The 22,986-nt window shown below is 37.2% G+C and overlaps 1 protein-coding gene across 1 annotated transcript; it reads left to right on the top strand.

Annotated features, from left to right (window-relative positions):
- Nucleotides 1-2,957: 2,957 nt before the first annotated feature.
- LOC106985137 (putative olfactory receptor 2B3) lies at nt 2,958-3,972 on the top strand. Its single transcript, XM_015083331.3, has one exon. It carries the CDS (start codon nt 3,037-3,039, stop codon nt 3,970-3,972), a length of 936 nt encoding a protein of 311 aa, XP_014938817.1. The 5' UTR covers nt 2,958-3,036.
- The last annotated feature ends 19,014 nt before the right edge of the window (nt 3,973-22,986 follow it).

Genomic DNA, 22,986 nt, shown 5'->3' with positions numbered 1-22,986 from the left:
CTTTGGCCATGAGACCATTTAACGGAATTTGGGCTACAACTTCATTTAGCCTTGTGCTGTCCTGAGTAAACATCTCCAAACTCATCATTCATGATTTAAGTTTCATGACTAGCATCTTCCCCCTAGCTTTAACATTTGTGAACCACCTGTGTGCCTGTGTTACCCTGCCAGTGCAGTTGGGAATAGAATTCATTATTTCCTCTCTGGACACAATGACCAATTAAACTGGAGGGACCCTGGAATCCCTAGGGCCAAGATAGAGGACACAGCACTGTGGGAATAGGTAGCCCTTTCTTAAAGGGCTCTGCTGATGTTGTAGATATATATGAAATCAGCTTCCCACTGTAAACTCTGCTAGGAATGTGGTGAGCATAGTCAGCATCAATCAAACATATGCCCCAGTGACTGAACACATACCTATAAACCATTTTTATTTCATCCTAAGGAGTTTACCCATATTCTATGTTTGTGACGCAACCCAGGTTGCATGCTAATATCGTTCCAATCTGTGAGGAAAAGGTCATTGAATAAGAATGTCACAAGGGTTGACAGCTCAAAGAGGCTCTCCATTTACCAACCATCTCTGAAACATGCACACAGAAAGGCAGGGGTATCTCTCTGACACTTGGAAGAAAGGTGAGTCTTGGCTGCAGCAGGGAATTCTGTCGCTTACTCACCTCACCCATGTTCTTACCTCTGCTTAAATAATCACTGTTCAGTTTGTTTCCTAGGAATCTTAAAATGGATGTCAAGTATTTTCAGTGATTCAAACAACCTTAGTTATCATTTGACCATTCAGAATGTACCTTTCACCATCTTATCTCCATGCATTAGAACTGTCAGAGGGATGTTTTTAAGCAAAAAAAGAATTAGTGGTATTTAAGGTTTGTTTTGATTACTGCAGGATATGTGAATGGGAAAGAGGTAAGATGAATGTGTGCTTTGTCAAGAGGTGAGTCCATTTTTCTGATAATGGAAAAGAGCAATCGGAATGAGCAGATCACACTGACATGTGACACTTGGGTAGAGCAGAACACGTGAAAATTGGAGAAAATACAGCAGCTGAGTAGAGTCCACGCCCTTCAGATAAGCCAGCACCTGCTACTAACCATTGACTTGACTTCCATTTACTGGAAACCATGTTCTCAGTATTATGCTAGAAGCAAAGAAAAAGTGACATATATGTTTAATCATTTCATAAAATTATGAACTTACAATAATTGTTGGCACCACCAATAATTTAGTTCTGTTCTTCTTATATTCATGCCAAGCTGAGACAATGGCCCATCATGATGTTAATAATTAGCACTAATGATGGATGTCAGTGATACTCTAAGTGATGAGAAGCTCACACTCAGTGAAGCTTGCTGTCTCCAGCACCATCCTGACTTCTGACGTGTGCAGTGCTTCATTTGGCTTTCACAGGACCCCTTATTATCAGTATAGCGATTTGTTCTAAATGTGGCAAAAGTTCATTCACCTTTGCTCACACTCACACAGCTAAGAATAAATGTAGGCAGGTGGTATATCCTGAGGATGTGTTTCTAACAGCTAACTTTTAAAGGTGATTTTTTTCTAACATTACCAAATCATTATACAATGTGACATTTCCTGGTTAATTTTGATTTCTGTTTCTTATTGATAGAAAAATCATATATCTTTTCTTTTTAAACTTGCTTTATTTTTTCTTCCCCAATTGCTCATTTAAGTCAATTGCTCACTTTTAATTGGATTTTTTATCTTGTCTCATAATTATTATATAGTAATTCTGTATGTTTTAAGATAGTTATCATTTTTGACATAAACACCACACATTTTTCCATCTTGCATTTATCTTTTATCTTTATGTATCATAATTTTTTCTGCGAAAAATTCAACTTTACATGTAAACCAAACAAAAGTCAAATTTCATTTCCTCTTGCATTTTTCCACTGAAGGTGTTATTTACCAAGGAATAATGTGTATCTGTAGCTAAAACGCTGAAATTTAACCCACATATAATGGAAGGAATTAAATTCTTCATGCCTTCTCTCCTCAAGCTGCTGCAGGTGCACAGCAGCCAGTGCTTCTCCTGCTGTAAAAGCTGTTCCACCCAGTGTGAGGTAGGTCTCTCCTGTCATGTTACCCTCCTTTACAGTACCCTATTCTCTGTCTAGCATCACTCACTATGTTCACACTTGTAAATTCCAATGGTGTAAGTCTTACTAATGACCCTGTATTTAAAAACACAAGGTGGATTGAGAAACTTAAGTGCACTTGGGTTTTATCTCTTAACTGATAACTTATCTGATAACTGATAACTTCCACTCTAAGGAAAATCAACTTGATTATTTGATTCTTGCTGTTCTATTTGGTGTATAATCACTGGCATGTGGTCTTTAATCAGTCTTGCTGTGTTCTCTGTATACAGGGGAGGAGATATGGTATAGAAAAAAGAATGGCCTTTAGGTCCAGGATTTGGGTCTAGCCCTCACCACTACTGGGTATGCAGAGTATTCATGCTCACTGAGTCATAATAGCAATAAAATGTAGATTTTCATCTATCTGTCACATTTCAGTCAAGTAGCGATTAGATTATCAGGTGAAAATCTGATATGGGTACTAAGGAGTGTACCTGTTTTGATGAGCACAAGTGTGTGTAAGTGTCAATCACCATACTGTACAGCAGAATCTAATGTACACCTGAAGATACTTTGTGCACACCTAACAAAACGGAGAAAAATTGAAATGTCTTGGGCATTTACAATTGTCTGTGCCCCCTGCATATACGTTTATATACTTTGTCATTCAAAAGTAATGATTTACCTCATAAAGTAAGTTAAACATAACTGCTAAGACAGAACTACTTTCTAACCTAAGAGAATCATATCATATTTCATAAACTATAAATTTATAGTAACTTATGATTACCGTCAATTATGTTTGGTGTTGAATCATTCATTATAATTAAGTTCGGTTTCAATAAGAGTTTTCAATAATTATCTACTGACTACTTTCCTATTTTATATTTTTAGGAAGAAAAATAAGTGAGTCATCATGAATTGGGCTAATGAGAGCTCCACAAGAGAGTTTATACTACTTGGCTTCTCAAACAGGCCCTGGCTACAAATGCCCCTGTTTGTGCTTCTATTAATATCATATACATTCACCATCTTTGGCAATGTGTCCATCATGATGGTGTGCATTCTGGATCCCAAACTTCATACACCCATGTATTTCTTCCTCACTAATCTCTCCATCTTAGATCTGTGCTATACCACAAGCACAGTCCCTCATATGTTGACAAATATTTGTCGCAACAAAAAGACCATCAGCTACGGTGGCTGTGTGGCACAGCTCATCATCTTCCTGGCCCTGGGAGCTACTGAGTGTCTCCTCCTGGCTGTCATGTCCTTTGACAGATATGTGGCAGTCTGCAAACCCCTGCACTATGTAGTTATTATGAATCATTGGTTCTGCGTAAGGGTGGTAGCCTTCTCGTGGTTCACTGGCTTTGGTAATTCAGTGTTGCAGTCTTCCTTGACCCTTAACATGCCACGCTGTGGTCGCCAGGAAGTGGACCACTTTTTCTGTGAGGTGCCTGCCCTTCTCAAGTTGTCGTGTGCTGACACAAAGCCTATTGAGTCTGAGCTCTTTTTCTTTAGTGTATTAATTCTGCTAATTCCAGTGACATTGATCCTCATTTCTTATGGCTTTATAGCTCAAGCAGTGTTGAGAATCAGGTCAGCAGAAGGACGACAAAAAGCTTTTGGGACATGTGGGTCCCACATGGTTGTGGTCGCTCTCTTTTTTGGTACAGCCATCTACATGTATCTACAACCACCTTCATCCACCTCTAAGGACTGGGGAAAGATGGTTTCTCTCTTCTATGGGATCATTACACCCATGTTGAACCCCCTTATCTACAGCCTTAGAAATAAAGATATGAAGGAGGCCTTCAAGAGGGTGATGAAAAAAATCTTTTTTCTGTAAGAAATAAGTATTCCATTGTGATGAGGGTCCTCTATGAGTTTCTATCCTTGCAAGTGGTGATAACATTTGAACTGATTTCCTACTTTCCTGGTTCTTATGATTTCACTGAATTCTACCAACAGTTAGAAACGTCCTCCTTTTTCAAAGGCAATGCTGAGATACCTTTTCTAAGTTCCCTTTTCTAAGTTCCCTTTTCTAAGTATCTGGAAAGATACCTTTCCAGAATTTCCCCCAATGCACTCTGTTCCTTGAGTACACTTGGATGGTTGATCTTCCTGTTTATATATGATCTGTTCTAATACCACCTTGTCTTAACATCTTAGTTTGTGACTTCTACACTTTTATTATTAAATAGCCTATGATCTCAAGCCAAAGAGTTCCCATCAACACTGAAGCCCTCAGTCACTTCACCCTCACACCCCTTGATAAATCCATCGTGTGCTCCTTCCAGAGCTGTTCGCTGTGTGTGGGCTCACACACCACAATCTAGTGGGCTCCAACTAGTTAGGAGTGCACATCTCATACTAGAGACTTGAAATGTCAGCTGAGCTTCATTTCCTGCTCTATTCTTTTTTTATTATATTTGTTTTGTATTTTTTATTTTATTTAGTTTTAATATAATTTATTGAAAAATTGGTTTCCATACAACACCCAGTGTTCATCCCAACAAGTGCCCTCCTCAATTCCCATCACACACGTACCCCTCTCCTCTATCTGCCATCAACCCCCAGTTTGTTCTCAGTATCCAAGAGTCTCTTATGGTTTGCCTCCCTCCCTCTCTGTAACTTTTTTTTGCTTTGTCTCCCCCGTGAACTTCTGTTAAGTTTCTCAAGATACACCTATGAGTGAAAACATATAATATCTGTCTTTCTCTAACTGACTTATTTCACTTAGCAGAATATCTTCCAGTTCTATCCACGTTGCTGCAAATGGTCACATTTCATTCTTTCTCATTGCCAAGTAGTGTCCCACTGTATATATAAACCACATCTTCTTTTTCCATTCGACAGTTGATGGACATTTAGTTTCTTTCCATAATTTGGCTATTGTTGGAAGTGCTGCTATAAACAATGGGGTACAAGTGCCCCATGCATCAGTACTCCTGTATCCCTTGGGTAAAATACTAGCAGTGCTATTGCTGGGTAATAGGGTTGGTCTATTTTTAATTTTTTGAGGAACCTCCACACTGTTTTCCGGAGTGGCTGTACAAGTTTGCATTCTCACCAACAGTGCAAGAGGGTTCCCGTTTCTCCATATCCTCACCAGCATCTATAGACTCCTGATTTGTTCATTTTAGCCACTCTGGCCAGTGTTAGGTGGCATCTTAGTGTGGTTTTGATTTGTGTTTCCATGATGAGGAGTGACGTTGAACATCTTTTCATGTGCCTGTTGGCCATCTGGATGTCTTCTTTGGAAAAGTGTCTATTCATATCTTCTGCCCATTTCTTCACTTGATTATTTGTTCTTTTGGGTGTGGAGTTTGGTGAGTTCTTTATAGGTTTTGTATACTAGCCCTTTGTCTGATGTCATTTGCAAATATCTTTTCCCATTCTGTCAGTTGCCTTTGTTTTCTTGATTGTTTCCTTTGCAATGCATAAGCTTTTTATCTTGATGAGGTCCCAATAGTTCATTTTTGCTTTTAATTCCCTGACTTTTGGAGATGTGTCGAGTAAGAAATTGCTGTGGCTGAGGTCAAAGAGATTTTTCCTATTTTCTCCTGTAGGGAGGGTTTTGACGGTTTCCTGTCTCACATTCAGGTACCTTATCCATTTTGAGTTTACTTTTGTGTATGGTGTAAGGAAGTGGTCTAGTTTCATCCTTCTGCCTGTTGCTGTCCAGTTCTCCCAGCACCATTTGCTAAAGAGACTGTATTTTTTACAATGGATACTCATTCCTGCTTTGTCAAAGATTAATTCACCATACATTTGTGGGTCCAATTCTGGGTTCTCTACTCTATTCCATTGGTCTGTGTCTCTTTTGGTGCCAATACCATACTGTCTTGATGATTACAGCTTTGTAGTAAAGGCTAACGTCTGGGATTGTGATGCCTCCTGCTTTGGTTTTCTTCCTCAATATTACTTTTGCTATCCGGGGTCTTTTGTGGTTCCATACAAATTTTAGGATTGTTTGATATAGCTTTGAGAAGAATGTTGGTACACGTATAATTGGGATTGCATTGAATGTTTAGATTGCTTTGGGTAGTATTGACATTTTAACAATATTTATTCTTCCAATCCATGAGTATGGAATGTTTTTCCATTTCTTTGTACCTTCTTCAATTTCCTTCATAATCTTTCAATAGTTTTCAGCATACAGATCCTTTACATCTTTGGTTAAGTTTATTCCCAGAGATTTGATGATTCGTGGTGCAATTGTGAATGGGATCAGTTTCTTTATTTATCTTTCTGTTGCTTCATTATTGGTATGTAAAAATGCAACTGATATTTGTACATTGATTTTGTACCCTGCGACTTTGCTGATTTCATGTATCAGTTCTAGCAGCCTTTTGGTGGGGTCTGTCAGGTTTTCCATGTAGAGTATCATGTCATCTGCAAAAAGTGAAAACTTGACTTCATCTTTGCCAACTTGGATGCCTTTGATTTCCTTTTTCTGATTGCTGATGCTAGCACTTCCAACTCTATGTTAAACAACAGTGGTGATAGTGGACATCCCTATCGTGTTTCTGATCTCAGGGGGGGAAAGCTCTCAGTTTTTCCCCATTGAGGATGATATTAGCTGTGGGCTTTTCATAAGTGACTTTTATGATGTTTGACTATGTTCCTTCTATCCCAACTTTCTTGAAGTCTTTTATTAAGAAAGGATGCTGTATTTTGTCAAATGGGTTTCCTGCATTTATTGACTGGATCATATGGTTCTTATCTTTTCTTTTATTAATGTGATGTATCACATTTATTGATTCATGAATATTGAACCAGACCTGCAGCCCAGGAATGAATCCCACTTGATCATGGTGAATAATTATTTTTATATGCTGTTGAATTCGATTCACTAGTATCTTATTGAGAATTTTTGCATCCACACTCATCAGGGATATTGGCCTGTAATTCTCTTTTTTTGCTGGGTCTGTGCCTGGTTTGGGAATCAAAGTAATGCTGGCTTCATAGAATAAGTCCAGACGTTTTCCTTCCCTTTCTATTTTTTGGAACAGCTTGAGAAGGATAGGTATTAACTCTGCTGTAAATGTCTGGTAGAATTCCCAAGGGAAGCCATCTGGTCCTGGACTCTTATTTTTTGGGAGATTTTTGATAACTGATTTAATTTCTTCACTAGTTATGGGTCTGTTAAAATTTTCTACTTTTCATTTGAGATTTGGTAGTGGGTAGGTGTTAGGAATTTGTCCATTTCTTCCATGTTGCCCAGTTTGTTGGCATATAATTTTTCATAGTATTCCCTGATACTTGCTTGTATTTCTGAGGGACTCGTTGTAATAAATTCTTTTTCATTTGTGATTTTATCTATTTATATCCTCTCTCTTTTCTTTTTGAGAAAGCTGGCTAAAGGTTTATCAATTTTGTTTATTTTTTTCAAAAAACCAACTCTTGGTTTCATTGAACTTTTCTAGTGTTTTTTGGGGGGGGGGTTCTATATTGTTTATTTATGCTCTGATATTCATTATTTCTCTTCTGCTGCATTTGGGGTGTGTTTGCTCTTCTGCTTCTAGTTCCTTTATGTGTGCTGTTAGATTTTGTATTGGGGATTTTTCTTGTTTCTTGAGATAGGCCTGGATAGCAATGTATTTTCCTCTTAGGACTGTCTTCTTAGGGTTCTTTTGTGATCCAGTATGTGATCTATCTTGGAGCATGTTTCATGTACACTTGAGAAGAAAGTATATTCTGTTGCTTTGGGATGCAGAGATATAAATATACCTTTCAAGTCCATTTGATCCAATGTATCATTCAGAGCCCTTGCTTCTTTGTTGATCCTGTGTCTAGATGATCAATCCATTGTTGTAAGTGGAGTATTAAAGTACCCTGCAATTACCACATTCTTATCAATATGGTTGCTTATGTTTGTGATTGTTTTATATATTTGGGGGCTCCCGTATTCAACGCATAGACATTTATAATTGTTAACTCTTCCTGATGGATAGACCCTGTAATTATTATATAATGCCCTTCTTCATCTCTTGTTACAGCCTTTAATTAGAGTCCAGTTTGTCTGATATAAGTATGGCTACCCCCAGCTTTCTTTTGACTTCCAGTAGCATGATAGATAGTTCTCCATCCCCTCACTTTCAATCTGAAGATGTCCTCAGGCCTAAAATGAGTCTCTTGTAGACAGCAAATGGATGGGTGTGTTTGTTTTTTTTTTTTTTTTATCCAGTCTGATACCCTATGTCCTTTGGTTGGAGCATTTAGTCCATTTACATTCAGTTTGATTATAGAAAGATATGCATTTAGAGTCATTGTGATGTCTGTAGGTTTCATGTTGTAGTGATGTCTCTGGTATTTTGTGGTTCTTGCAGCATTTCATTCACAGAATCCCCCTTACGATCTCTTGTAGGGATGGCTTAGTGGTGATGAATTCCTTCAGTTTTTGTTAGTTTGGGAAGATCTTTATCTCTCCTTCTATTGTGAATGACAGATTTGCTGGATAAAGGATTCTCGGCTGCATATTTTTTCTGTTCATCACATGGAAGATTTCCTGCCATTCCTTTCTGGCCTGCCAACTTTCAGTAGATAGGTCTGCTACTACTCTTATGGGTTTACCTTTGTAAGTTAGAGCCTGTTTATCCCTAACTGCTTTCTGAGTTTTCTCTTTATCCTTGTATTTTGACAGTTTCACTATGAAATGTCATGCAGAAGATCGATTCAAGTTAGGTCTGAAGGGAGTTCTGTGTGCCTCTTGGATTTGAATGCCTGTTTCCTTCCCCAAATGCAGGAAGTTCTCAGCTATGATTTGTTCAAGTGTACCTTCAGCCCCTTTCTCTCTCTCTTCTTCTGGAATTCCTATGATATGGATATTGTTTATTTGATTGAATCACTGAGTTGTTTAATTCTCCCCTTGTACTCCTGGATTTTTTATCTTTTTCTCAGCTTCCTCTTTTTCCATAATGTTATCTTCTAATTCACCTATTCTCCCCTCTGCCTCTTCAATCCATGCTATGGCTGCCTCCATTTTATTTTGCACCTCATTTATAACATTTTTTAATTCATCATAACTATTTTTAGTTCCTTGATCTCTGTATCAGTAGATTCTCTGCTGTATTCTATGCTTTTCTCAAGCCTGGTGAATAATCTTATGACTGTTATTCTAAATTCTCGTTCAGTTATATTGCTTAAATCTGTTTTGATCAATTTGTTAGCTGTCGCTACTTCCTGGAGTTTCTTTTGAAGAGAATTCGTCTGTTTCATCATTTTGGCTAGTTTTTTGTACCTTATGACTTTTAAAACATGTTATGTGTTCTGCACCTGTGAGCACTGCTGTATTAAGGGGGCGGGGGGGATACACTGTCAATGGCCTGTCCTTTCAGGAGGTGTTTTTTGGAGATTTTTACTTGCTCTCTGTTGTTGTGACTTTGGTTATTTTGTTTCCCTACTCGTAGTGGTGTTTTGTACTCTCCACCAGGTGTGCTTTGACATTTTCCTTGAAGTAGCTATGTAAAGGAAAACAAAAAGACAAATAGGAGACAAAAACACAGAAACACACAAACAAAACAAACTATGGTGTCTCAAGTTGTACCCTTTTCTTCCTGGTAGATGTAGTCTCTTTTCCTCCCAGCCTCTTGGGGTTCAAAATCCTTTGGCTTCAGCCATTCTTTGTATGGGAGACACAGGAAGTACAGATCCCCCTACTTCTCTGCCATGTTGGCCCTTCTTTTATTTATTTTTAATATTGATTTATTTTCTACAGAGAGGGCACAATTGGGGAGGGGCAGAAAGGGAGACACAGAATCCAAAGCAGGCTCCAGGTTCTGAACTGTCAGCACAGAGCCTGAGGCAGGGCTCACACATCGGGTTCAAACCCACTAACCATGACATCATGACCTGTGCCGAAGTTGGACTGCTTACCAATTAAACCACGCAGGCGTGCCTTTCCTGCTCTATTTTTAATTCATCCTTCTATTCCCCACAGAATTTCTCCTTTTTTTCTCCTTTGTTCAAATCCTTATTTGTCTCACGTTCTGCCACAAGCATGAGGGACTTTCTCTAAAATGCTAATTATTTGTAGGAATGTTAACAGTAGTCTTTTTTATTTCTAATACTGATCTGAATTAATTCGTTCCTTTGGCTGTCACTCAATAAATGTTAATTTCCATTAGATAGCTCTAGACCATAGGAAAAATGATCAACAGTTCCTCCTGAAGAAGTACTCTGTTTCCTGAAGAAAATGCTCTTAAACTCGGATAGTAAAGTGATTATTTCAGTTTGCAATGTAAGGATACAGATGAATCAATATTTATGCAACAAAGAAATGCTTACAAAACAAAGAATTTCATATTATATTTTATATTTTTATATTATACATTTAATATTTTCATATTAAACAAAATTAGTTTAATAGTATTAAAATATGGAGTAAAACACACACACACACACACACACACACACAAATTGAACCTGGAAATGTCGTCTGAAAAGTTTACGGTGTATCCAGTTAGCAAATCAAAATAATTTCAGCATAGAAGTTATAGCATCAAGCTAAAATAATTTCAAACATATGTACAGAATATGGCTCTTATATATGTTGATGTGGCATTTATTATTTCAAATAAATGGTAAAGGGAACAACTTTAAATCTATGGTGTTTAAAAAGTTGCTTTTATCAAGAAAAATAATACAAAATTTAGGATGTAAAGAGAAATGAAAACAATTGCATTTCTCATAATGTGCCTTTTTAAAATTTCCACACCACCATATCCACTGTCTTCTATTGTTGAGTATATAAGTATTTCCAACTCAACACATCTAGGGCAAGCATCTTCTCTTCTTTTGAGACAAAGACCACTTCTAAAGCTCACTATTTTACTGAAGGCGGTCACCTGTTGTCTACATGTGCAAATCAGAAACCATGGATCCTATCTTTCACCATAGCCTCCATCATTTTCCATATAAAAACCATTACTAAGACATCTAATCATTTCTCTTTGCTACCTTCCATTGCTCCATGGCTTCCTTCTTCACACTCCTACTATCACTATCCTTTACTTCGACTTGCTGATTATCCAATTCACCCGTATACATTCTTCCTGATGCTCTGTAATGCACTTTAGAAAATATAGCCACTAACAGTGCAAGAGGGTTCCCCTTTCTCCACATCCTCGCCAACACCTGTTGTTTCTGGTGTTGTTGATTTTAGCCATATAATGCAAGTAATATAGACCACAGTTTACCACCTTGCTATTATGGATATGAAACTATGGGCATAATTTGCTAATCAACTCTTATTGTTTTTATATTCATTGAAGTATAATTGATATATAATGTTGTATTAGTTTCAGGTATACAACAGTGATTCAAAAATCATATACCTTATCAACTGTTCACCATGGTAAGTGTAGTCACCATCTGTCACCCTAGAATATTATTACAATATTATTGACAGTATTCCCCATGCTATGATTTTCATCACTTTGACTTGCTTACTTTATAACTAGAAGTTTGTGCCTCCTAATCTTTATTTAATTTGTCTACCCCCGACCTTCACCCCACCAGAAACTACCAGTTGGTTCTCTGTATTTATGAGCCTATTTCTTGTTGTGTTGTTTTTGTTTGTTCATTAGTTTTGATTTTTAGCTTCTACATATAAATTAAATCATATGGTATTTATCTTTTTCTGCCTCACTTATGTCACTTACCATATTACCCTCTAAGTCCAAATTTTGAGAGACTTCTGTGTAGTCTGGTACACAGACTGGTACACAGACATATTTTACAGACACATTCTGGTAATGAGAGTCATGTAGTCTTTACTGGGGGATTAATTTCCCTAGCATGAGTATATTAGGTGTATTTGGTAGGTACTCAAAAGATGAAGTAGATAAATCACTTAATAATCAGAATATTAGACATTAAGAAGAAAGAAATGGAGGATAACGTGGATAAGATACGTGAGAAGAATAGAAAATAAATTGGCTATCACATCATCAATTCTGAGATAGAATTTATGAAGCAGAAAGATATGATGTGAGAGGGGGAATTCTATTGATCTTACCAGTAATATTAATTCATTATAAGTCTGTCATTTTTCCATATTGCCTTACTCCCCACCCTTACAAAACCCTCATTTTTTTCTTATATTTGAGGTAAATATGTAATTATTTTTCTACCAACTAATTACTTTTATGTAATGTATTCACACATCTGTCCATCCTGGCGCCATTGTGTGCTTCCACTATTCCCTTTCAAATAGCAAGAACAAAATCCACTGACTCATACTGCACAAGCCTCTAATATAGAAATATATAATGTTTACAATCACTAATTAATTAATCATAATAAACTAATTCACTGTTTAATTTCTATTATGTGCATTGCAATAAACTTTTCTTTGTAGACATGAATGAAAGGACACTATGATTCTGCTGTTGGTTGTTGGACACAAGGAAATACACTCTTTTGGAGGTAGGCTGGTTCCCTGGAATGACCACTTTTCTGTTAAAAATAAGGTCTTCTGTGTCACTATGTGCACTTCTTTCATAGTACTGACCACTTGAGACTTTATATTGCTTTGGACGACTACTTCTTTCTCAAAAAAAAAAAAAAAAAGGAAAATAAGGGGGAAAAAACAATGAGATACTTTTATCTTACTTGGTAGCCTAAAAAGTCAGCAAAATAGGAGCTAAGGAATAGCCTCTGAATAAATTTTTTTAAATAATTAAAATTATTACCCATGGTTAACACTATATCATAGGCTCATGTAAGAATGTGTCATGTGAAAAGCAATGAGTTTAACAAATGTGTTTAGTAGCTGATGTTTAAAGAAATATGTCTCAAAATATCTTCTGACCCTGCTCCAGTAGATATTAACAGCAGTTTTTAAAAGAATACATAGTTAAACAAATTTGGGAAAGCCAAATATTATTCTTGAAGTTTTGGTGTGTGAGAAGGAGAGTTAACACATTAAATTTGTGATGACTCCAAAGTACACTGTTGACCATGTTTAACACTTCTCAAACACTTTCCTTCTGATTTTATTGGCCTCTTTTTTAGAGTAAATGACATGTAGCACAATTTGAGAAAAACTCATTGGAAAACTCTGAATCCCAGAATAGGAACACAGATCATAAAGGAACTGAAGAAAGCAGAAAATATCACTGTTGGGCTGTATCAATAAACAGCCTCTTACAAAATGTTTGTGGGGTTTTGAAATAAAGCTGCCCATAACAGTCCCATTATGCTTTCCCAAGTGTCTGAAATCTCAACACTATTTATTCCTTAGGTGGGATATACTTTTAGCAGTCAATTACTACATTTTAAACTTGATATCACTATACAGGAGGCTAGTTATTTCCTCTTGATTACAGTATAAATATAATAGTAGCTACCACATAGGACATGATAACTTAGTTATTGAAGTGTAGTTTAAACATTAAAATGAAAAATGTTTCATTTCTTACTAAATATATTTCACCTAAAAATGGAACTCTTCAATATGTAACTATAATAATGAATAAAATAATCAGATGGTGCCTCTTTATTTATTTTGAGAGGGAAAATACAAGCAGAGGAGGGGCAAAGAGAGAGGAGAGAGAATCCCAAGCAGGCTCTGCACTATCAGCATGAACCCTGATGTGGGGCTCAAATCCACGAACCATTAGATCATGACCTAAGACAAAGTCAGGCGCTTAACCGATTGAGCCACGCAGGTGCTCAAAGAAATACTTTAAAACTGTGATTTCACAGTTTTGGGGTAAATACCCAGAAGTGTGATTGTTGGATCATGGAGTAGGTCTATTTGTAACTTTCTGAGGAACCTCCATACTGTTTTCCACAGAGGCTGTACCAGTTTGCATTCCAATCAACAGTACATAAAGGTTCCATTTTCTCTACATCCTGGCCAACACGTGTTATTTCTTGGGGTTTTGATTTTAGCCATTCTCACAAATGTGAGGTGATATTTCATTGTAGTTCTGATTTGCATTTCCCTGGTAATGAGTGATGTTGATCATCTTTTCATGTATCTTTGGCCATCTGGACGTCTTCATTAGGGAAATGTCTGTTCATTTCTTATGCCCATTTTTTAGTTGGATTATTTGTTTTTTAGGTGTTGAGTTGTGCAATTTCTTTATATATTTTGGATACTAGCTTTTTATTGGATATGTGTCTTTCTAACATCTTCTCCTATTACATACAATGTCTTTTAATTTTATTGATTGTTCCTTTGCCATGCAGAAGCTTTTTATTTCAATCTAATTCCAAAAGTTTACTTTCATTTTTACTTCAATTGACTCTGGAAACATATCTAGAAAAGTGTTGCTACAGACGATGTCAGATAAATTACTACTTGTGCTAACTCAAAGGGATACATGCATCCCTATGTATATAGCTGCATTATTTACAATAGCCAAATTATGGAAGCAGCCCATAGATATTAGTAGATGAGTGTATAAAGAAGATGTGGTATATATACACCATAGAATATTATTCAGCCATAAAAATGAATGAAATCTCACCATTTTAAATGACATGGATGGAGCTAGAGTTTATAAATGCTAATGGAAATAAGTCAGTCTGAAAAAGACAAATGCCATATAATTTAATTCATATATGGAACTTAAGAAACAAAACAAGTGAGCAAAGGGACAAAATAATAGAAAGAGAGGCAATCGAAGAAACAGACTCTTAACTGTAGAACAAACTGGTGGATACCAGAGGAGTGGTATGTGGGGAGATTGGTTAAATATGTGATGGATATTAAGGAGTGCATGTGTCATCATGAGCACTGGGTGTTGCATGTAAGTGCTGAATCACTAAATTGTACACCTGAAACTAAAAGTACACACTGATGTTATCTAACTGAAATTTAAATAAAAACCTTTAGAAAATGAATAGAAGAATGTTAGAGAAGGAACAAATGAAGGTAAAATAAAATGTTTTATTCTTCTGATTCTTAATTGATGTAACAGACACTAGTTTCTTCAAAATAATAAAAGCAACAATGTATTCAGTAATTATAGTTTTGGGATAAGTAAAATAAATGACAACAATGTTATGAGGTAGAAGGGAGCAATTGGGAATACTCTGCCATATGGTAATTGCACTACCAATGAAGTGGTATAGTGTGATTTGGAAGTGGACATACATTAGTTCTAAATGTATCTTGCAACTTCTATGGCAACCAGAAAAACAATGGAAAGAAAAATAATTGATATACAGAAAGGGGAGAGAAAATAGAATCTTACCAAATGCTCCGTTAATATCAGCAAGAGCAAAAAATATGTGTAAGGGAAAGAAGAAATAAAGAAGACCAATGAATGGAAAACAGTACTGAAAATCCTAGGTATTAATCTAGCTATGTCAATAATCACTTTAAATGTCAATGGCCTAACATGTCAATGGCCCAATTAAAAGATAAAGATTCTCCAAGAAGATATAAAAATAGGCCAAACTATAAATTCTCTATAAGAAACCCACTTTAAGTGGTGTCTGAGTGGCTCAGTAGGTTAAGCGTCTGACTTCGGCTCAGGTCATGATCTTGCTGTTTGTGAGTTCAAGCCACCCATCGGGCTCTGTGCTGAAAGCTCAGAGCCTGGAGCCTGATTCGCATTCTGTGTCTCATTCTCTCTCTGCCCCTCCTCCACTTGTGCTCTGTCTCTCTCTGTCTCTCAAAAATAAATAAATGTAAAAAAAATTTAAAAAACATTTTTTTTAAAAACCCACTTCAGGGGCGCCTGGGTGGCTCAGTCGGTTAGGCAGCCAACTTCGGCTCAGGGCATGATCTCATGGTCTGTGAGTTCGAGCCCCATGTCGGGCTCTGTGCTGACAGCTCAGAGCCTGGAGCCTGTTTCAGATTCTGTGTCTCCCTCTCTCTGACCCTCCCCCATTCATGCTCTGTCTCAAAAATAAATAAACGTTAAAATTTTTTTTAAAATAAAAACCCCTTCAAATATAAAGACTCAGCTACACTAAAGATAAATGAATGAGAGAGGGAGCCAAGAAGGCAAAACAGCATGGAAGTTTTTTCTGTGTCTCATGTCTATGAATTACAGCCAGACCAACACTAAACCATCCTGCACACCTAGAAAACTGATTAGAGGATTAACACAACAATCTGAAAAACCTGAACCACAGAACTCAGCAGCTATGCAGCATGGAGAGAGAGAAGCCGAGGAGGGCAGGGAGGTGCTTTTGCATGCAGAGAGAGGAAGGAGATGGTGGGGAGAATATGGGAAAAGCACCCCTCCCCAAAAGCAGATGGAGAGAAAGTGGAAAATTGGAAACAACTGCAGGGACTGAACTAAAAAAGGAGAAAGGAGAGGGTTTAAATTCCATTAAGACTGTTGGGGCGCCTAGGTGGCGCAGTTGGTTAAGTGTCCAACTTCAGCCACGTCACGATCTCGTGGTCCGTGAGTTCGAGCCCCGCGTCGGGCTCTGGGCTGATGGCTCAGAGCCTGGAGCCTGTTTCCGATTCTGTGTCTCCCTCTCTCTCTGCCCCTCCCCCATTCATGCTCTGTCTCTCTCTGTCCCAAAAATAAATAAACGTTGAAAAAAAATTTAAAAAAAATAAATTCCATTAAGACTGTAAACAGGGAGAGTGAAGAGTCTGAACTCCTCAGCTCAATACCTGGCAGTGCTCTGGTGGGAAGGGTGAATCCCCAGGAGGAGAGTGGGGTCCGGGAGGTTCTCAGGCCACATGGGGAGAAGTGGTTCCACTGCTGGAAGGACATTTGGTAGAGGCTGTGAGGCCACCTGGGCCCAGCAGATCCCAGAGAACAGCCACATTTGCTTGTGCTGGAACAAGGTCATTGGGGGTGAAGCCTGGTGCAAGATGCATGTTGTGATTTTCCATAATCCCAGAAACGCTGCTGCCACACTATCTCACAAACTTTTTCTGGGGTGGGCTGGCACCTGGGCACAGTCTCTGGGCATTGGCAGCAGCACAGTCACGCGAACTTTCCTGGGTATGGCCGGCATTTGGCTATTGCTCAGTGAGACCCTCCTCAGAGGGGTGAAAAGGGTCAAAGCTGCAGTCCCTCAGAAGTAAGGGGCCAGGAAAAACAGCCACATCTGAGACAAAACTCAGGAGAGAGGTACTGCCTAGGGCTTGGTCATGGACAGTGTAAAAGTGAGGAGTGGGTGAAATCTGAAAACAAAGAATGGGTGAGCAATTGCTGATTGGGAAGAACAGAGTTCCAATACTAGAGACTGGGTGGCTGGGTGATGCCATTTTCACCACTTCCGTGCATGTGCATATGCACCTACAAGCACCACAACAATCTACCCCAGTGAGCTAGCAATGCCATCAAGTGGAGAATGGGGCCATTACACTAAGCTGTGCCCACCTGGGCCAACCTCACAGTTCAAGAACAGAAGTCTCACCGCCTGCTTAGTTTATGGACTATAAAGCACTTCATAGTCTGACTTCTAAGGGAAAATGATGTAATTTCAGTCATATTTCAGTCTATTAGCAGGTCCATCTATTCAATTTTCTTTCTGTCTTTCTTTTTCTCTTTTTGTTCTCTTTTTTATTTCTTTTCCTTGAATACAGAAAGAGAAAAAATTCATTTTTATTTTCAACTCATTAAAAATATTTTTCTTTAATTTTTTATTATATTTTTTAAGTTGTGTATAATTTTTTTCATATTTTATTTTACTTCCATGATATTATTTTAGTCTACATCAGTGTATCCATTTTTTCAAATTTTCAAACAATTTCCTTTTTTTCTTTTTCCTTTTTCTCTTTTTCGTTTCTTCTCTTTTTCTTGAATACAGAAAGAGAAATTTTCATTCTTATTTTTAATTTTTATTAAAAATATTTTTCTTTAATGTTTTTCTACTATAATTTTTACTTTGGTGTAATTTTTTCAAGTTGTAGTTTACTTCCATCATTTCATTTTAGTCTACATCAGTGTTTTCATTTTTTCAAATTTTCAAATGATTTCCTTGTTTTTTCTTCTTTCCCCTTGTTTCTCTAATCTATCAAGCCACGTTCAACCCCCAGACCAAAACACACCTAGGATCTAGCATCATTTATTCAATTTTGTGTGTGTGTGTGTGTGTGTTTAATTTTATAATTTTGGTATTTTTTAGTTTAATTTTTTTAATTTTACTTTTTACTACCTCATTAATTCCTTTTCTCCCTTCAAAATTACAAAAGGAAGGAATTCACCTCAAAAGAAAGAGCAGGAAGAAATTACAGCCAAGAACTTAACCAACACAGTTACAAGCAAGATGTCTAAACCAGAATTTAGAATCACGATAATGAGAATACTAGCTGGAGTCAAAAATAGATTAGAATCCCTTTCTGCAGAGATAAAAAAAAGTAAAAACTAGTCAGGATGAAATAAAAAATGCTATAAGTGAGCTGCAATCACAGATGGATGCCACAGTGGCAAGGATGGACAAGGCAGAAGAGAGAATCAGTGATATAGAGGACAAACTTATGGAGAATAATGAAACAGAAAAAAGAGGAAGATTAAGGCAAAAGAGCACGATTTAAGAATTAGAGAAATCAGTGACTCATTAAAAAAGAACAACATCAGAATCATAGAGGTCCCAGAGAGGAAGAGAGAGAAATAGGGATAAAAGGGTTTTGTGAGCAAATTATAGCAGAAAACTTTCCGAACTTGGGGAAAAACACAGAAATCAAAATCCAGGAAGCACAGAAGACTCCAATTAGATTCAACAAAAACCAATCATTAACAAGGGATATCATAGTCAAATTCACAAATACTGAGGCAAGGAGAGAATCATGAAAGCAGCAAGGGAAAAAAAGTCCTTAACCACAAGGGAAAACAGATGAGGTTCACAGCAGACCCATCCACAGAAACTTGGCAGGCCAGAAAGGAGTGGCAGGATATAGTCAATGTGTTGAATCAGAAAAATAGGCAGCCAAGAATTCTTTAGCCAGCAAGGCTGTCTTTCAAAATAGAAGGAGAGATAAAAAGTTTCCCAGACAAATAAAAATTAAAGGAGTTTGTGACCACTAAACCACCCATACAAGAAATTTTAAGGGGGAGTCTCTGAGGGGAGAAAAGATGAATGAATACATACATACATACATACATACATACCAAAAGCAAAAAAAGATTAGAAAGGACCAGAGAACACCACCAGAAACTCCAACTCTACAAACATTATAATGGCAATAAATTCATATATTTCAGTATTCACCATAAACGTCAATGGACTCAATGCTCCAATCAAAAGACATAGGGTAACAGAATGGATAAGACCACAAAATCCATCTATACGCTGTTTATGAGAGACCCACTTTAGACCTAAAGACACCTTCACATTGAAAATCAGGAGATGGAGAACCATCTATCGTGCTAATGGTCAACAAAAGCAAGCCAGAGTAGCCATACTTATATCAGACAATCTAGACTTTAAAATAAAGACTGTAACAAGAGATGAAGAAGGGCTTTATATCATACTTAGGTGGACCATGCACCAAGAAGACTAACAATTGTAAACATGTATGTGCCAAATATATAAATCAATTAATCACAAACATAAAGAAACTCATTAATACTAATACCGCATTAGTAGGAGACTTCAACACCCCACTCACAGCAGATCATCTAATCAAAAAATCGACAAGGAAACAATGGCTTTGAATGACACACTGGGCCAAATAGACTTAACAGATGTATTCAGAACATTTCATCCTAAAGGAATAGAATATACATTCTTCTCTAGGGCACATGGAATGTTCTCCAGAATAGACCATATACTGGGACACAAATCAGCCCTAAGTAAGTACAAAAGGATCAAGATCATACTGTACATATTTTCAGACCACACTATCAAATGCAAAATCAACCACAAGAAAAAATTTGAAACGGTAACAAATACTTAGAGACTGAATGAATAGGCCAACCAAGAAGTTAGAGGAAATTAAAAAGTATATTGAAGCCAGTGAAAATGATAACATCACAACCCAAAACCTCTGGGACGCAGCAAAGGTGGTCATAAGAGGAAAGTGTATAGCAATCCTGGCCTTCCTAAAGAAGGAAGAAAGATCTCAGATACACAACCTAACCTTACGCCATAAAGAACTGGAAAGAGAACAGCAAATAAAACCCAAATCAGCAGAAGACAGGAAATAATAAAGATTACAGAAGAAATTAATAGTATCAAAACCAAAAAAAAAAAAAAAAGTAGAACAGATCAATGAAACCAGAAGCTGGTTCTTTGAAAGAATTAACAAAATTGATAAACCACTAACCAGTTTGACCAAGAAGAAAAAGGACCCAAATAAATAAAATCAAGAATTAGAGAGGATAGATCACAACCAACACAACACAATTAAAATAATAAGAGAATATTATGAGCAATTATATGCCAATAAAATAGGTAATCTGGAAGAAATGGACAAATTCCTAGAAACATATACACTACCAAAACTGAAACGGGAAGAAATGGAAAATTTGAACAGACCCATAGCCAGGAGGGAAATCGAATTAATAATCAAAAATCTGCCAAAAAACAAGAGTCCAGGGCCAGATGGCTTTCCACAGGAATTCTACCAAACATTTAAGGAAGAGTTAACACCTATTCTCTTGAAACTGTTCCAAAAAATAGAAATGGATGGAAAACGTCCAAACTCTTTCTATGAAGCCAGCATTACTATCATTCCAAAAACAGAGACCCCACAAAAAGGAGAACTATAGACCAATTTCCCTGATGAACATGGGTGCAAAAACCTCAACAAGATATTAGCCAACCGGCTCCAACAATACATTGAAACAAATTATTGACCCCAACCAAGTTGGATTTATACCTGGGATACAGGGCTGGTTCAATATCTGCAAAAAAAAAATTAACATGATTCATCACATCAATAAAAGAAAGGACAAGAACCATACGATCCTCTCAATAGATGCAGAGAAAGAATTTGACAAAATACAGCATCCTTTCTTAATAAAAACCCTCAAGAAAGTAGGGATAGAAGGAACATACCTCAAGATCATAAAAGCTATATATGAAGGACCCAACACTAATATCATCAAAATGGAGAAAAACTGAGAGCTCTCCCCTAAGGTCAGGAACAAGACAGGGATGTCCACTGTCACCATTGTTATTCAACATAGTATTATAAGTCTTAGCCTCTGCAATCAGAGAACACAAAGAAATAAAAGGCATCCAAATTGGCCAGGAAGAGGTCAAACTTTCACTCTTCACAGATGACATGATACTCTATATGGAAAACCCAAAAGATTCCACCAAAAAAACTGTTAGAATTGATTCATGAATTCAGCAAAGTTGTAGGATATAAAATCAGTGCACAGAAATCAGTTGCATTCCTATACACCAACAATGAAGCAACAGAAAGAGAAATCAAGGAATCGATCCCATTTACAGTTGCATTAAAAAAAACCATAAAATACGTAGGAATAAATCTAACCAAAGAGATGAAAAATCTATACACTGAAAACTATAGAAAGCTTATGAAAGAAATTGAAGAAGACACAAAAAATGGAAAAAGATTCCATGCTCCTGGATAGGAAGAACAAATATTGTTAAAATGTCAATACTACCCAAAGCAATCTACATATTCAATGCAATCCCTATCAAAGTAACAACGGTATTCTTCACAGAGCTACAACAAATAATCCTAAAATTTCTATGGAACCAGAAAAGACCCCAAATAGTCAAAGCGATCTTGAAAAAGAAAACCAAAGCAGGAGTCATCACCATCCCAGACTTAAAGCTGTACTCATCAAGGCAGTATGGTACTGGCACAAGAACAGACACTCAGATTCAGATCAATGGAACAGAGTAGAGAACCCAGAAATGGACCCACAAACGCATGGCCAACTAATCTTTGACAAATCAGGAAAGAATATCCAATGGAATAAAGACAGTCTCGTCACAAATGGTGCTGGGAAAACTGGACTGCGACATGCAGAAGAATGAACCTGGACCACTTTCTTACACCATACACAAAATTGAACTCAAAATGGATGAAAGACTTAAATGTAAGACAGGAAGCCATCAAAATCCTCAAGGAGAAAGCAGGCGAAAACCTCTTTGATCTTACCTGCAGCAACTTCTTACTCAACACATCTCCGGAGGCAAGGGAAACCAAAGGAAAAATGAACTACTGGGACCTCATCAAAATAAAAAGCTTCTGCACAGCGAAGGAAACAATCAGCAAAACTAAGAGGCAACCGACAAAATGGGAGAAGATATTTGGAAACGACACATCAGATAAAGGGTTAGTATCCAAAATCTATAAAGAACTTCTCAAACTCAACACCCAAAGAACAAATAATCCAGTGAAGAAATGAGCAAAAGACATAAATAGACACTTCTCCAAGGAAGACATCCAGATGGCCACCTGCCGCATGAAAAAACTGCTTAACTTCACTCATCATCAGGGAAATACAAATCAAAACCACAAGGAGATACCACCTTACACCTGTCAGAAGGGCTAACATTAACAACTCAGGCAACAACACATGTTGGCGAGGAGAATGCAGAGAAAAAGTATCTCTTTTGCATTGTTGGTGCAATGCAAGCTGGTTCAGCCACTCTGGAAAACAGTATGGAGGTTCCTCAAAAAACTAAAAATAGAACTACCCTATGAGCCAGCAATTGCACTACTAGGCATTTATCCACGATATACAGGTGTGCTGTTTCTAAGGGACACATGCACCCCCATGTTTATAGCAGCACTATCAACAATAGCCAAAGTATGGAAAGAGCCCAAACGGCCCTTGATGGATGAATGGATAAAGAAAATGTGGTATATATATGCAATGGAGTATTACTCGGCAATCAAAAAGAATGAAATCTTGCCATTTGCAACTAGATGCATGGAACTGGAGGGTATTATGTTAAGTGAAATTAGTCAGAGAAAGACAAAAATCATATGACTTCACTC

The sequence above is a fragment of the Acinonyx jubatus genome, chromosome B2 (genome assembly GCF_027475565.1).
Source record: "Acinonyx jubatus isolate Ajub_Pintada_27869175 chromosome B2, VMU_Ajub_asm_v1.0, whole genome shotgun sequence".
Taxonomy (NCBI): Eukaryota; Metazoa; Chordata; class Mammalia; order Carnivora; family Felidae; genus Acinonyx; species Acinonyx jubatus.
This window is presented reverse-complemented; position numbering and strand designations above follow the sequence as displayed.

Excerpts from the sequence above, each read along its gene's own strand:
- LOC106985137 (XM_015083331.3), top strand. The coding sequence starts at position 3,037 with ATGAATTGGGCTAATGAGAGCTCCACAAGAGAGTTTATACTACTTGGC.